The sequence below is a fragment of the Lampetra fluviatilis genome, chromosome 78 (genome assembly GCF_964198595.1).
Source record: "Lampetra fluviatilis chromosome 78, kcLamFluv1.1, whole genome shotgun sequence".
Classification (NCBI taxonomy): Eukaryota; Metazoa; Chordata; class Hyperoartia; order Petromyzontiformes; family Petromyzontidae; genus Lampetra; species Lampetra fluviatilis.
In genome coordinates this window covers 1,609,799-1,626,307 of record NC_136352.1, presented here as the reverse complement: position 1 = coordinate 1,626,307, position 16,509 = coordinate 1,609,799, and the positions used below count along the sequence as shown (strand labels likewise).

Sequence of the window (16,509 nt, the reverse complement as noted above, 5' to 3'; positions counted from 1 at the left end):
ATGCCAATTTCTCACATTATCATAGCTACTTCCGTGCCCAGTTAAAGGCTCATTTCTAACTTTAACATCAGGCTAATTTCTCAAAGTATCATAGCTACTTCAGTGCCCAGTTACATGCTAATTTCTCACATTAACATCACTCGACCCAGCCACTCCTTTATAACCCTTGGGCTACACCCATTTCAAACCTTTAAAAAAGTCTGCATCAGCAGCAGGCCATGCTTTCCCACCTGATGACGGACGCTTGTGTTGCGCCCGAAACGTCGTGATTTCTTTTATTTTTATACCTACGTGACTTTACCGAAATAACCAAAGAGGATATTACGTGGAAGTAGAGCTGTGGGTGGACTTCTTAGACAATACACATTCAAATGGAGACCTGGTAGATGTGTAAGCTTGAGACTATGAAGCCCCAATAGATTCACCTTTGTCACAGGCCTTTAATGAAAGAATGTGAAGTTGAACACTCAATTGCTAGGTTCAACCTGCAGAGTAAGAGGGGCCAGTATTTGTTGACCTGTGGGTTGGGTAGATCTCTAACCAGGAGCCAGAGCCAATAAGCTCCCAAGCATTTACGAATTTTATATTAATATTAGCATTTATATGGTGTTTGCTCAATCGCCTCAGCAACTCGGAGTTTTGTATCATATCTCATCACAAACACTCGAAGAGCACCTCCAAGTGGCAGTTCCTCCTGTGTGGCATCAGGTGGCCCTGCACCAGCCTGCATGTGGGCATAAGTCTGTCAGTAGGGGGCGATGATTGATGTGCAATCTCGATTATGTAATTTCTGAATGTTTGGAATAACCCAAATATTTACCATGACACCAACATGCGTTTTGAATGACACAATAGTATGTTTTACATCTGTAATTACAGGGTGACACCTGCCAGCCTGAAGGGGTAATTACAGTTATAGCTGCATTACATAAAGCCTCATTTTGAAGGGGTGTATCTGGTGCATCATGCCATACATAGCAGGGGTAACCAAAAATCTTTCCAAAATCATGAACAAACACACGATCCAGGTCCGATTTAATATAGTAAAAAAAATTCGTGATCTGATCCCATCTGTGAAGGACAAGATGTCTGACATGCAATATCCCGGCATCTACAAATTAAGCTGTATCTGCGGCAGCAGTTACATTGGGGAAACTAAGCGACATGCCTCGGACCGTGTTCATGAGCATAAGGCAGATTTGAAACACTGTAGGACCAATACTTCTGCCGTGGCTGATCATTATTTTAAAGCGGCTGGTTCACACGAAATTAATTTCTCAAAGATGATGGTACTTTGCAAGCCCACTGGCTATCAACAAAGATTCGTTCATGAAGCCATCCATATATACAGACACAATTTCAACCGAGATAATGGTTATAAACTCGGCAACATTGTATAGATGGAATCACCCACTTTGGGTCATGATTAGATTTCTTGTCAATGGAGCACAGGTTAAGTTATGACTTGATTTGTGTTGTTTTCTTACCCCAGGGAACAGCATCCCATCCACTTCACTGTGCCGGCGGAGCTCTTGTGCCACGCCCATTTTTGAAACCTTATAACCTTCGGTGACCTTCCCTTCCCCCCCTTTCCTCCTGAAGCCTGCATGTGGTTTGGGAGAGGCTCGAGGAGTGCTATGGTAGCCCATAAACTATTGAGAAGGCTCTCTTCAAGAAGTTGCAGAACTTTCCAAAAATCTCTGGTAGGGACAATAAAAGGTTACGAGAGCTTGGAGATTTTTTGATGGAGCCTGAATCAGCCCAGGCTGACCCCTACTTACCAGGTCTCATTTTCTTGAATACCTACCATGGCGTGAACCCTATCGTAGAGAAATTGCCATTTGACGTGCAGGAAAAATGGAGAACAGCGGGATCAAGATACAAGTCAGAGCATCAGGTTGCATTCCCCCCATTCTCTTTTTTCTCAAAGTTTATCCGCAACCTGGTTAAGACCAGAAATGACCCGAGTTTCATGTTTGGCACCACGGGGATTTCCAGTCCAGATCTCCCAAACATGGAAAGAGCAATGGCGAAACGAGGAACAGCGAGAGTGCCAATTTCCGTACACAAGACTGAGGTCTCTCATACGACATTCGCAAACTCCGTCCAGGCAACCACCACAAACATAAAGATAGAGGATCCAGAGAAGCAATGCCCATTGCATGATAAACCCCACTCCCTCCAGAAATGCCGTGAGTTCAGGAGGAAGCCATTGGAAGAGCGGAAGAACATGCTGAAAGAATTTGGAGTGTGCTTCAAATGCTGTGCTTCTACAAACCACCTTGCAAGGAATTACAAGGCAGATATCAAGTGCGAGGAATGTGGCAGTGACAAACACGCAACTGCTCTGCACACATTTTACTCCAAACCCAGTGGCACTAAGGCTTCTGATCCCGAAGCAGAGCCCGGCGGGGAGCAAGGCGAGACCACCGCACTCACTTCGTCAATCACAACCAAATGCACAGAAGTCTGTGGAGAAGGCTTCAAAGGAAAATCTTGCTCAAAGATATGCCTCGTCCGAGTGTATCCCAAAGGACATCCTGAAAGGGCAGTAAGGAAGTATGCCATAATGGACGACCAGAGCAACAAGTCTATGGGACGGTCAGAGTTCTTTGATCAGCAAAGCGTAGGTGGGAATTCCTTTCCAAACACGCTCAGAACATGCTCAGAACTTATGGAGACAGCGTGAAGAAGAGCGAGCGGCCTCATGGTGGAAACCATGGATAGCACCATGAAGCTAGCTCTTCCTACGGTGACAGAGTGCAATGAGATTCCGGACGACAGGAGTGAGATTCCCACGCCCGAAGTCGCACGTCAACACCCACACCTGAAACCCATAGCAGAGTTCATCCCGCCTTTGGATCACGCGGCACAGATTTTACTTCTGCTCGGCAGGGGCATGCTGAGAGTCCACAAGGTTGGCGATCAACGCAATGGACCTCACGACGCTCCCTACGCCCAGAGACTCGACCTAGGATGGGTCATCGTAGGTGATGTTTGTCTCGATGGAACACACAAACCAGACCACATTAATCTCAATTTCGGAGCTTTCGTGACTGCAGGAATTATTATTTGGTTATTTCGGTAAAGTCACGTATAAAGATAAAATAATAAATTAAATAATAGCATACTACGACGTTTCGATTGCAACACAAGCAATCTTCATCAGATATAAAAGAAATAGCAACAAAAAGCTTTCGTGACTGCAGGAATTATTATTTGGTTCTTTCGGTAAAGTCACGTATAAAGATAAAATAATAAATTAAATAATAGCATACTACGACGTTTCGATTGCAACACAAGCAATCTTCATCAGGTATAAAAGAAATAGCAACAAAAAGCTTTCGTGACTGCAGGAATTATTCTTTGGTTCTTTCGGTAAAGTCACGTATGAAGATAAAATAATAAATTAAATAATAGCATACTACGACGTTTCGATTGCAACACAAGCAATCTTCATCAGGTATAAAAGAAATAGCAACAAAAAGCTTTCGTGACTGCAGGAATTATTCTTTGGTTCTTTCGGTAAAGTCACGTATAAAGATAAAATAATAAATTAAATAATAGCATACTACGACGTTTCGATTGCAACACAAGCAATCTTTATCAGGTATAAAAGAAATAGCAACAAAAAGCTTTCGTGACTGCAGGAATTATTCTTTGGTTCTTTCGGTAAAGTCACGTATAAAGATAAAATAATAAATTAAATAATAGCATACTACGACGTTTCGATTGCAACACAAGCAATCTTCATCAGGTATAAAACAAATAGCAACAAAATGCTTTCGTGACTGCAGGAATTATTCTTTGGTTCTTTCGGTAAAGTCACATTAGCACATTCAGAACAAGTGTGCTCATGAATAGACGCACGTCGCTCTTCAAGCCGTGCCCCAACCTATTCACGCTGGAAGAGAAACTCAAAGAGAGAAGTGAAGGCTGTACCGTGCAGACTTACACAGAAACCACCATGCTGACCACAACTTCGCTCGTACATCTACTGTCTTCACTGGATTTTGTTCCTACACGTTTCTCCAAGCCAGTCCTGACTGACAAGAGGAAGCCAAAGACGAAGCTACTGCTCGTCGCTCTGCTGGTGGTCGTGGCGGTAGTCGCTGCGGCCGTGGCCTCTCCGTTCCTAGACCCGGAGCTGTCGTCCGAGTGGGAATCCTGGAAGGAGTTCCACGGCAAGGCCCCGCAACCAAAACATACCATCCCAAGGCTCGAGCTGTGTGGAGCTGTTCTAGCTACAGAAATGGCGGAACTGATCTTAGACGAATTGGACATTAAACTGGATGTGGTCAAGTTCTACACGGACAGTAAGGTCATACTAGGCTACATAAACAACCAAACCAGAAGGTTCTACACCTACATCAGCAACCGGGTGGAACGCATCAGATCGACGCAGCCGGAGCAATGGAATTACGTTCCAACTGACCAGAATCCAGCAGATCTCGCAACTAGGTCCGTCCCTGCATCTCTGCTGAAGCAAACCATCTGGCTGACGGGTGCAGAATTCCTCTTACGACGTGACCGTGGCCCATGTACTACCAAAGAGACCTTTGGACTCATAGAGCCCGAGTCAGACAAGGAAATTCGTCCTCAAGTGACAACTTTCGTAACAAATGTGCGACCGATGAGAGGCACCACTGGTAGCTGCAATGGATGGCATCACTGCACAGTGCCACGCACTGAAGATGAGCTTTCCAGAGTAAGGAAATCAATCTTCCCCTGTGTGCAACAGGCAGATTATGCAAGTGAGATCAAGGCCATCAACAAGGGAGAACACCTTCCTATGGTCAGCACCCTCAGGAAGCTAAACCCCAGAATTGACAAAGACGACTTGCTCAGGATCGGTGGTCGGCTAGGGAATGCAAAATTAGATGAGAATGAACGAAACCCCCTCATAATTCCGAGCCTGAGCTACATCGCAATCTTACTTGTGCGCCACTACCGCGAGAAGGTCAAGCACCAAGGTCGGCACTTCACAGAAGGAGCAATCCGATCTGCAGGGCTGTGGATCGTTGGAGCAAAGAGGTGCATCGCCAGCACAATCCACAAGTGTATCAGGTGTCGCAAGCTATGTGGAAAACAGGAAGAACAGAAAATGGCAGACCTCCCAGCCGATCGACTCAGTGTGGAACCTCCCTTCACCTCTGTAGGGATCTACGTGTTCGGACCATGGACAGTCATCTCCCGCCGCACCAGAGGAGGGCTCGCGAACAGCAAACGTTGGGCAGTGCTGTTCACCTGTATGAGTACACGAGCATTGCACATCGAAGTCATCGAGTCCATGGACTCTTCAAGCTTTATAAATGCACTCCGGAGATTCTTCGCCATCAGAGGGCCAGCCAAGCAACTCCGGTCTGATTGTGGAACCAATTTCACTGGAGCATGTAAAGAGCTTAAGACCAATACGGAGAATGTCGAAGATGATTCTGTCAGGAAATACCTTTGTGACCAAGGCTGCACATGGATCTTCAATCCTCCTCACTCTTCGCATATGGGTGGAGCCTGGGAACGCATGATCGGGATTGCTCGACGCATTCTCGACTCCATGTTATGTGATGTCGGGTCCACACGGCTCTCTCACGAGGTCTTGACCACTCTCATGGCCGAGGTCTCAGCCATAATTAACTCAAGACCCCTGATCCCCGTCTCAACCGACCCGGAGTCACCATTCATCTTGACTCCTGCTACACTTCTTACCTAGAAGACCAACGTGCTCACAGCACCTACCGAGGAGGCCAGCACTGCAGACCTCTACAGACGTCAATGGAGACAAGTGCAGAGCTTCGCGAACACATTCTGCCGTCGCTGGAAAAACGAGTACCTTGCGACACTCCAAGTGCGCAACAAGTGGCAGTCTAACAGACAAGACAACCAAGAAGGTGACCTCGTCCTACTGAAGAACAACCAAGCCAAACGGAATAAGTGGCCAATGGGCCGCATCCTCAAGTCGATTCCAAGTGCCGATGGAAAAGTTCGAAAAGTCGAGGTTATGATTGCGAAACAAGGTGTCGCAAGAACTTTCGTCAGGCCCATAGTCGAGACAGTACTACTTCTCTCTCGCAAAGATATGGACAAATAAGTTGACCCGTTGAAGTTTTTATACATTTGTTTAGATAGGAAATAAATGGTGGTATCTCTTAGATACCAGACGGGGAGTGTTCTGCCTCACGGCAGGAGTTTTGCCTCACGGCAGATGGGGAGGGGGGGGGGTACTAATTTTGGTCACATGACCAGGAAGTTGCGATTTAAGATTCCCGCTCCACCACGCGCGCGGGCGTCGGCCATTACACACATAATTCAAGATGGCGGCACACATCGCGTCCCAGTGAAGCCAGCCGCAATTGTCCATTGTGGGACTTTAAGAAGCATTGTCTGTAAGTTCGTTTATGTTCTTATAATATTGGCAATGCTGTTATAATGTTATAATGATCGTTATAATGATGTAAATGCCTTTATAATGCTGTTAAATTGTTATGATAAATACGAGGCCTAGTTAACAACGAAGCCTGCAATTTCCTTATTGTGAATGTTACTTGTAATTTAATCATTCGAGTAAAACTTGTACCCAAGTAACTATATTGTGATCTGCAGAGCAAGGATGACAAAATGTCTCATTCATAGTGCAGTGTTGTGTGTAGTACTGTACATCTGGGGTGCAGTGTGATAACACGGTGCCTTTATGTAACACAGTAGCTTATGCTCTTGTATAGCTATTCAGTGGTAATGTAGGTGCCTGGTCCATCCATGATCTTTTGTTGAGAAACATGTTATCTAAGACAATGTTATGATGCTGTGGTGTTCATTCATTGTGTTGGTGTTTCCAGGTATTAACAGATGCTGTTTTCTCACCAGTTTTACCTCGTTAAAATCAATAAATGACGTTTGGAGTCGGATGTTCACCCTGGCTCTGAGTGTTTATTGGACGCGAGGTTATCTACTCAGCTAGCGGTGCAACGCAGCGCACAGCGAGGCCGAGACAAGCATGTTCTGTTGACGTGACAACCCGTACTTGTTGGCCGTGTCGGGTGGTGGCAGGTTTTATGACACAATTATATATTTACGCGATCTAACTCAAAAACCTATATTATTGACGTATTCCATGTTTGACCCTGATAGGCAAAATGTTACATGTACGCACAAAATCAGACAATAATTAATAAAATTATAATTCTAAATTATCGATAGGCATATTGCCAAAATGTAATTACTGCACTGAAATGTACTTCATCATGTTATATCGTATTTACATGTTGATCTGTCGAATGAGGCCTACACCTGCAGCATTCAGATTGAGTGCATTCTATTTTTGTTGTAGAAGTTCAAGGTTCAAATCCGACAGGCATCCCTGATTCGTCCAGGAACATTAATTACAAATATGCATCGTCTGCTTAACAGTTGATTGTAAAAAATACTATTGTGTCATTCAAAACGAGTAGGCGATTGTATGCTGGCATTGTGGTTAAAATTGGACAAATTCGAAACATTACTCACAAATTACACAACTGAGATAATGCAACAATCATCGCCCTCTACTGACAGACTCATGCCCACATGCGGGCTGGTGCAGGGCCACCTTATGCCATACAGAGACAGCTGTCACTTGGGGTGCTTGTTTAATATCGTGTAATGAAAAAAGTAAATAAAGAACATGGAATTGTATTAAATTATGCAAATTTATCATACAGTATTCACATTTATGCTAATTAGGCTCGGCTTCATTATATAGGGGTCTATTACCAATCGTGATAATACAATTAAAAGTGTGACATTTTATAACATAACGCAAATATCTGGAATTATGTAAATGTATGCTACTATGCAAATGACTGAGCTTCGTTGTCGAGGATGTATTACCAATCGTGATAATACAATAAAAAGTGTAATTCTTAAAATTATGCAAATTATGGAATATCTATGTATGCAATGTCGAAGGTTGTATTGCCAATTGTGATAATCCAGTGATTCTCGTTTTAACTTTTACTGATTCTGTTTAAGTGTAATTCTGTCAGGTCTCAGAATTCAGATCTCACTGCAGAATACAGCTCTTATAATTAAGGTTATTACGCATGAACCTAGAAAGGAACTACTCAGATTATTCTATGTTAAGCAACTTTAATATCTCAAAACACTCTAATATGCGAATAAACTTACGATCAGAATTGTCAACACCGTACTGCTGAAGATGTCCTACTCATTGAGCCATACAATTAACCCTCAATGGTTACGTTTGTTAAAACTGAGTAACAGAACAATCGGCTAACTCCTCAGAGTAGCGCGACCATACAAGGTGATAGGAAAAGTCTTTAAAAATATATATGCATACGAAGCATGCAAAAGAAATGTGCCCAATAGAAAAAAGTAGACATCAATTAATTCATTAATATTATGCAATTAACGAAATGTCCTGAAGCAATAGTATGCATGCTCGTGTGCCTGTTTGGCTCACAGATGCTTATCAATTGGCTAATGGGACATCAATGAATTTGCGGGCAAGATTCTGTGATCAAAAGAAACATCTCAACACAATAGTATTCCTGTGTGTAGATTCGTAACATAGATGCTTATAAATGTTTATCGTGTCATCAATTGCAAAATACTTCTAAACTACTGTATTAATGGAACTCAATGTACAGAACAATGCTTTTCATGATCACCTAATAGTTAACGCACCACCTTGGGATGGCAACCCTTTCGAAACCAAGATAACTTTTTGAAACAATCTTAGAAGTAATATGCGCGTTGTGTGTGGGTGTGTGTTGTCTTCTTGCTAACGGTTGAGTTGGCGGCTTCCGAGGTCCAGTGTTCCTTGTACAGAAAACACCACAGGTCTCCAGCAGGGGCGCTGGGTCTGCGTGTATCGAACACGGCTCCGTCTGCGTCGATGTGCGCGATCATCCCGTCGCCAGACACCGCTCGCAGCTCGTCCACTAGTTGCCACGCGTCACCCCCTTTGGTACCAGACACTGTTGATCCTTGTAGACTGTGGAGCAACTTGGAGAGACAGCGCCTGTCGTTTCCCCCCCACCTCTACAAGAGAGTCCTCTTCCAGTTGTCTGTACAACTCGTGCTGCACAGAGGACACGCTACAGATCAAGTTATATCGTTCCGTGTCAGTCTATGATCCGATCCTCAACTAAACTTCACCCGTGGGTTGTTATTTAAAGGGGCACTTTCACAAATAGTGGTTGTGTAGAGTTGTAAATAATGACATTACGTCACGCTCGCCCTCCGGTGCAGTGACGTCAGAGAGTGACGTCATGCACGGCGGGTGGGATGGTGACGTCATGTCCCACGGGGATATTTAGGGTGGGACCCGTGACGTGTTCTGGGTCGTTGCAGGGAGCCAGGAAGGTGTGAGGTTGGTTGTTGAGACCCAGGGTAGGGGGAAATTAGCGCCAGGCTAGAGTAGCCTGTGTGAGTGCTAGGAATCCCCAGTACCCTTCCCCTGGGATGTAGAGTGTGAGTAGAGATGGGAACGTGTGCCTGCAGTGGAAACAGCCCAGCCGCCGCCGAAGGAAGGCTAGAGGGTGAGAAGCCCAACCACGTCGCCGGGCGGTGATGGCAGCGTGCCCCCGCCCGGGAGAGACGAGGGAAAGCCGTGCCGGGGCGTAGAATAATGGGAGATAGTTCCACGTGCAGGCCAGAGTTCTGACGCGCACCATAATGGGGGCAGGCGTCGATGGTGGAGTGTAGGCAGTGAGTGTGCAGTATTGACGTGTGAAGAGTGGTTAATAAACAACTGGCTCAAGCCCTTACATGAAGCTCCGTCTCCTTGTGCATCTACGAGTCTCCAGTGGTGTCAAGAGTAACCACACAACATTTGGTGTAGAAGTGGTCATTGAACTTTCGCTGATTAATTTGAAGCTGTACCCTTCGGTGCCATGGTGTAAAAGCTGGCAGCGAAGTGCAAGACCCAACCGGAGGTGCGGATGGACGGTGTGGGTTGCACCTGGCCTCTCCCTGCGACGACCCCGGAGTCCGGGGCCCCGGTGATGTGCCCTGGGGGATGGGCGACTGCAGCCTGCATGGGAGGAGGCTGCGGGCCCGGGCTGGTCGCCATCGACGGCGAGTTGGAGCGACGTCGCTCGTCAACTCGACCAGCTGCTGGTGGCAAGGGAGTGGCCGGGTGTTGGTGAGTGATGGCGAAATTGCAAGATGACGCAGCTGTGGCGTTCGCGCCGTTTCGGCGGTGCCAGCGTTCCTGCATTTCACTGCGGCGGCGTTCCCGCCAGTTTCACAGCGCCGGCGTTCCCGCCATTTGCACCATGCCGGCGTTTCCCGCCACTTCAACGTCCCGGCGTTCCCGCCATTTCAACGTGCCACCGTTCCCGCCATTTTTTACGTGCCAGCGTTCCCGCGGCGGCGGCGTTCCCACCATTTCAACGTGTTGGCGTTCCCGCACTTCCCACAGCGGCGTTCCCGCCATTTTCACCGCGGCAGTGTTTTCGCGGTGGCGGCGTTCCCGCCTTTTGCGCCTTGTGTGCTGCGCCGGCCTGGCGGCGCGCCGCTGCAGCCCTGTGATTACGGGCCTCCCTCCCCACATTGAAGTAAGAAGAGCGGGTGAGCGCATCGGTGGTGAGAGCGAGAGGGGCCCGTGATTGAAGAGAGGGTTTCGACGTTGGAGACACTGCTGGGAGGGACTTTTTCAGTTTGACTCTCCGGTTTTGTGTTCCTCTCGGACGGTTTTCCCTCTGTTCTTTTTGCATTTTGGCTTGTGCGAGTGTTATTTGGTGTTATATTGTTGTTGTGATGTTGTGGCCAGGAAGAGGTTGGCTTAGGGCTTTTGGTTTGCTATTCATAGGGATGTTAGTTGGGTGCTTGGTGTTGTGGTGTGTTGCTGTGTGGCGTTTTTGATGCTTGGCGTAGGGGTTTAGGATTGGTTTGTTGTTGCGGTTGTCTAGGATTGTTGTTGTTTGTATGTGAGGGGACGTGGACAGCCGAGACGGCTGCTTTTTCTTCACAGGGGGGGTCATGTAGAGTTGTAAATAATGACATTACGTCATGCTCGCCCTCCGGTGCAGTGACGTCAGAGAGTGACGTCATGCACGGCGGGTGGGATGGTGACGTCATGTCCCACGGGGATATTTAGGGTGGGACCCGTGACGTGTTCCGGGTCGTTGCAGGGAGCCAGGAAGGTGTGAGGTTGGAAGTTGGGACCCAGGGTAGGGGGAAATTAGTGCCAGGCTAGAGTAGCCTGTGTGAGTGCTAGGAATCCCCAGTACCCTTCCCCTGGGGTGTGGAGTGTGAGTAGAGATAGGAACGTGTGCCTGCAGTGGGAACAGCCCAGCCGCCGCCGAAGGAAGGCTAGAGGGTGAGAAGCCCAACCACGTCGCCGGGCGGTGATGGCAGCGTGCCCCCGCCCGGGAGAGACGAGGGAAAGCCGTGCCGGGGCATAGAATAATGGGAGACAGTTCCACGTGCAGGCCAGAGTTCTGACGTGCACCATAATGGGGGCAGGCGTCGATGGTGGAGTGTTAGCAGTTAGTGTGCAGTACTGACGTGTGAAGAGTGGTTAATAAACAACTGGCTCAAGCCCTTGCATGAAGCTCCGTCTCCGTGTGGATCTCCGAGTCTCCAGTGGTGTCAAGAGTAACCACACAACAGTTGCAACAGTTTTCCCTCCCAGGGTTGACTTTGATAGGAGCACAATCGGAACTATTGTCACTCTGATGTGTTGGCTGTACACAGCCACCGGGAATAATAATTCTCCTGCACTCTTCCCCATGTTTGTATTGTAAGACTGCGAATACCAGCCTTGGCTGGCAGATTCTCTCAATGACACAAAAATGTTTTAAAAACTCTCCGTGATGCGTGGCTTCTGCCGATACAGAGCTCCCTATCAATTTGCCAGTCACGATAAAATCCCCGGAGCCTGCCACTCGCAGTACTGATTTCTGTTCTTGCGTTCTTGCTGTCCCCATATATTTCGTCATCTCCTGACGGGTTGGAAGTTAAACAAAAAAATGTTTACACCTCGTATAGCTTGGTACCGTACCACTTTCCAGTTTTGACTCAGCAAGCAACTCAAAGAACGTTTTGAGCAGCGTTCACAGCACTCGCGTCACGGTTTTGAATTCTCACGTGGTATTTGATATACAAGGGGTCGGTGCCTCCCTGCGTACATAATTCACTGCTACCATGTGCTGTGTTAGCTACTGGAAGACGAAGGCGGTTGGTGAGGCTCTGATCCTGTGGAATACATATCTTGGTCATGTGTGATTGACATTTCGCATTGTATCTCTTCTGAATGACGCTAGGTGTCAGTTTCATAAATTATTTGGTTAATTCTTAACCAACATTTGTGGTATACCATAGTTGTTACCAAGGATATTCCGAGGGTTTATTAACCTTTGTTCCCTATCTGTATCGCCAAGGATCCGTGCTTCTTATTATTAAGTTATATTTATATATACTGAGGTTGAAGATATAGCTAAGCTTCGAACTTTACTGTTGTATTTTTAATAACCCGTCAACTCGTAATGATTAACTGCCCTTAGGTGGATTTCGCTGTCGGGGGAGGTACGCGACTCCTGCTGTTTCCGTCTTATATTCGTTTTACTGTGGGTTGTTTCTTTGTTGAAGCCCTTCTCTTGAAGCTAACTGGGGATTTCCCGCAGAATATCATGAGCCCCCCTTTGGGTTTGCCGTTTATTATTACATTTTATGACTTCCCAAGTAGGCTTGTGAGTAATTATCTTCTAGCTGTCTTTTGTGTGGGAAGGGAGGAGGCAGCGGGGGAGGGGTGAGGGTGACTCATCCTTTCCCTGCCCCAGCGCTACATCCCGATCAAAACTATAACAACAAAAATATGCAGAATCACTCTTCATATACATTTTTGGAAAAGGTATATAGACAACATGCTCTTCGAGTGTTTGTGATGAGATATACAAAATTCCGAGTTGCTGAGGGGAATAACCAAGCACCATATAAATGCTAATATTATTCCACCATTGGTGTCAGTTTTGTTGCCAGATAGAAGGGTAAAAAAACTATTATAAGCTAATATTATTATAACGTAGTCAATGCTTGGGAGCTTATTGGCTCTGGCGCCTGGTTAGAACTACCCAACCCACAGGTCCGCAAACACTGACCGCTCTTACTCTGCAGGTTGAACCTAGGAATTGAGGTTCACCTTCACGTTATTTTAATTAAAGGCCTGTGACAAAGGTGAATCTATTGGAGCTTCATTGTCCAGCTTACACATCGACAGGGTCTCCATTTGACTTTGTATTGTCTAAGAAGTCCACCCACACCTCCACTTCCACAAACTGCTGGGAGTTGCCTCGCTCTGCCTCACAGTCAGAAGTCTCCTCCTGCTTCACATTGCCTCCATCGATGTGAAGGTCCAATTTTGGAGTTGCATCTTCATCTTCACATTTTATTGTCACTTCTTCGCTCTTCACCATCACTTCTTCACATTTGACCATCAATTCATCACTCATCACTTCACATTTTACCTTCACTTCTTCGCTCCTTACCATCACTTCTTCACATTTCACCTTCACCTCTTCAAATTTCACCTCGATACATTGTATAGTGTCCAAGCTAGAAATTACTTCTGGTTCTTTTTTCAGGAGGGATGGGCTCATTGCAGCACTTTGACTTTCACAAGTCGATTTCAGACTACACTCCTTGGGGATCTTCTGATAACTGTGTGTTCTCTGGTGTCTATGAAGATGTGGTGAATGTGAAAACGCCTTCCCGCACAGAGTGCACTTAAAGGGTTTATCTCCTGTGTGTATTCTCTGGTGTATTTTAAGATTTGATGACTCTGAAAATGCCTTCTCACACACAGTGCACTTGAAGGGTTTCTCTCCTGTGTGTGTTTTCTGGTGGCTCTGAAGAACTGATGACCGTGCAAATGCCTTCTCACACACAGTGCACTTGAAGGGTTTCTCTCCTGTATGTTTTCTCTGGTGCTTTTGAAGACTTGATGACCCTGTAAACGCCTTCCCGCACACAGTGCACAGGAAGAGTTTCTCTCCTGTGTGTGTTGTCTGGTGTATTTTAAGATGATATGAACTTGAAAATGCCTTCCCACACACACTGCACTTGAAGGGTTTCTCTCCTGTGTGTGTTCTCTGGTGTTTTTTTAGATGTGATGACTCTGTAAATGCCTTCTCACACACAGTGCACTTGAAGGGTTTCTCTCCTGTGTGTGTTCTCTGGTGGCCCTGAAGAACTGATGACTGTGCAAATGCCTTCTCACACACAGTGCACTTGAACGGTTTCTCTCCTGTGTGTGTTCTCTGGTGTTTTTTAAGATTTGATGACTTTGCAAATGCCTTCTCACACACACTGCACTTGAAGGGTTTCTCTCCCGTGTGTGTTCTCTGGTGGATCTGAAGATCTGATGACTGTGCAAATGCCTTCCCGCACAGAGGGCACCTGAAGGGTTTCTCTCCCGTGTGTGTTCTCTGGTGGCTCTGAAGATCTGATGACTGTGCAAATGCTTTCCCACACACACTGCATTTGAAGGGCTTCTCTCCTGTGTGTGTTCTCTGGTGTAGTTTAAGATGTGATGAATCTGCAAATGCTTTCGAGCACAAAGTGCACCTGAAGGGGTTATCTCCCGTGTGTGTTCTATGGTGTATTGTAAGATATGATGACCGTGCAAATGCCTTATCACACACATTGCACTTGAAAGATTTCTCTCCTGTGTGTGTTCTCTGGTGTCTTTTAAGATTTGATGACCATGCAAATGCCTTCTCACACACAGTGCACTTGAAGGGTTTCTCTCCCGTGTGTGTTCTCTGGTGGCTCTGAAGATCTGATGACTGTGCAAATGCCTTCCCGCACAGAGGGCACCTGAAGGGTTTCTCTCCTGTGTGACTTCTCTGGTCCTGTGTCAAATTCCCAGTACGATCCGTGCTGTTTGCATCCTGGTCGCATTGTTTCCTTTTGGTATCGAGCTGCGCTGAGTGCCTTTGCTCCATGAGACCAATTCTGCAGAGGAAGCGTCAGCTGCAGACAGAAAAACATATCCACACCATCTACGTCAGTATCGAGGCAGAGGAATGAATATATACACAGCCACACATGACATACACGTCTATACTTATTCATATATTCATGATATAGTTAAAAAGATTCCCCAATTCATCACACGGGATGTTAAGGCACACAATGAGAGGGCAAATGGTCATAAATATTCCTGGATGCCCTAGTATCTTCAAAATGAATGTTTACCCAAAACTCCAAGCACACAATTTCGGCTGTCTAGCATCAAAAGGAATACAGTAAAACCTTGGATTGCAAGCATAATTCGTTCCGGAAACGCGTTTTCCAAAGCACTCGTATATCAAAGCGAATTTCCCCATAAGAAATAATGGAAACTCTGATGATTCGTTCCACAACCCAAAAATATTTATATAAAAATGATTAATAGAAAATACCTTTATATATTTTATTATTTAAATTTTATATAAAGTAATCAAATTTATCAATTAAATGTAAACGTGGCTGGTGTGAAGGAGACAAGAGGAGAGAGGTTATTGTGTAGGACGACTTTCACTGTCACTAACGGAATCACTACCATCTGTTGGCTCACTGGAATCTTTTTCTTTCTGTGCGACTTTAACAAGGAACCTATCCAATGACACTTGCTTTTGCCTCCTTTTGAGGATTTCGCGGAAATGTGACATTGCATTGTCATTAAACAGATTCATCACTACACTTAGACACAGAATAAAAACATGCTTTACGCACACACACGTGGTCACAACACTATAGTAAACAGTATATGCTCGCACGGATGTTGACTATACGAGTGAGGCACGCCGTCTGAGACCGAGCATGGGAGACGATTACCCAAAATCCCGCAGCGAGAGAGAGAGAGAAGAACCATCGGCTCAGTTGTGATCACGTGACGCTCGGCAGACAAAGCGTATACATGACTAGCGGTTAGTACCCGGCGTTGCCCGGGCGAAAAAGGCAGACACACATGTAGTTACACACGCAGATCCATTGATACACACACATAGAGTTACACGCACAAATTGACTCACACATATATATGTAGGACTCGTACTCGGGTTGTCTTTCTCGTTCCGTTTATTTGCTCTTTAAAGTCCACACCTTCTCCTCATCACCGCTCCGTGTCTCCCCGTTCGCTCCGTCACGCCATCCGCCATCAACGGCGCTCTATGTCTCTCCGTTCTCTCTCCTGCTCTCCCAGAGTCCGTCACTCCGCTGCTACCCTACTCTGTATCTCTCCGATGCACTGCTACCACTCACTCTACGTTCTCTTACTACCGTACTCTGTCCTATCTCTCTCCACTGCTACCGTTATCGTATCTTCTCCACTTATTCCTGCTCCTCGCTATCCCGGGCACCATCACTCCAACTCCTATCCAGACTCCAGCTCTAACCAAGACTCCCGTCTCTCTCTTGCGCTGTGCCTTTTATCCCCGTATCAATTAGTCCCTATTCATTATCTCACCCCACGCTTTACCCCTCGCCCCCAGGCCCCCAGCCTCACGTGGCCTTGTTATTCCCGCC

At 46.2% G+C, this 16,509-nt stretch overlaps 1 protein-coding gene across 1 annotated transcript in view; it reads right to left on the bottom strand.

Annotated features, from left to right (window-relative positions):
* The window catches only part of LOC144953569 (uncharacterized), a 41,309-nt gene that overhangs the window by 13,528 nt on the left and 11,272 nt on the right, over positions 1-16,509 (bottom strand). The window contains exon 2 of the mRNA XM_078884151.1: positions 13,634-14,973. Within this exon, the coding sequence (XP_078740277.1) occupies positions 13,634-14,945 (1,312 nt within the window). The 5' untranslated portion in view covers positions 14,946-14,973. The remainder of the gene's footprint in view (positions 1-13,633; positions 14,974-16,509) is intronic.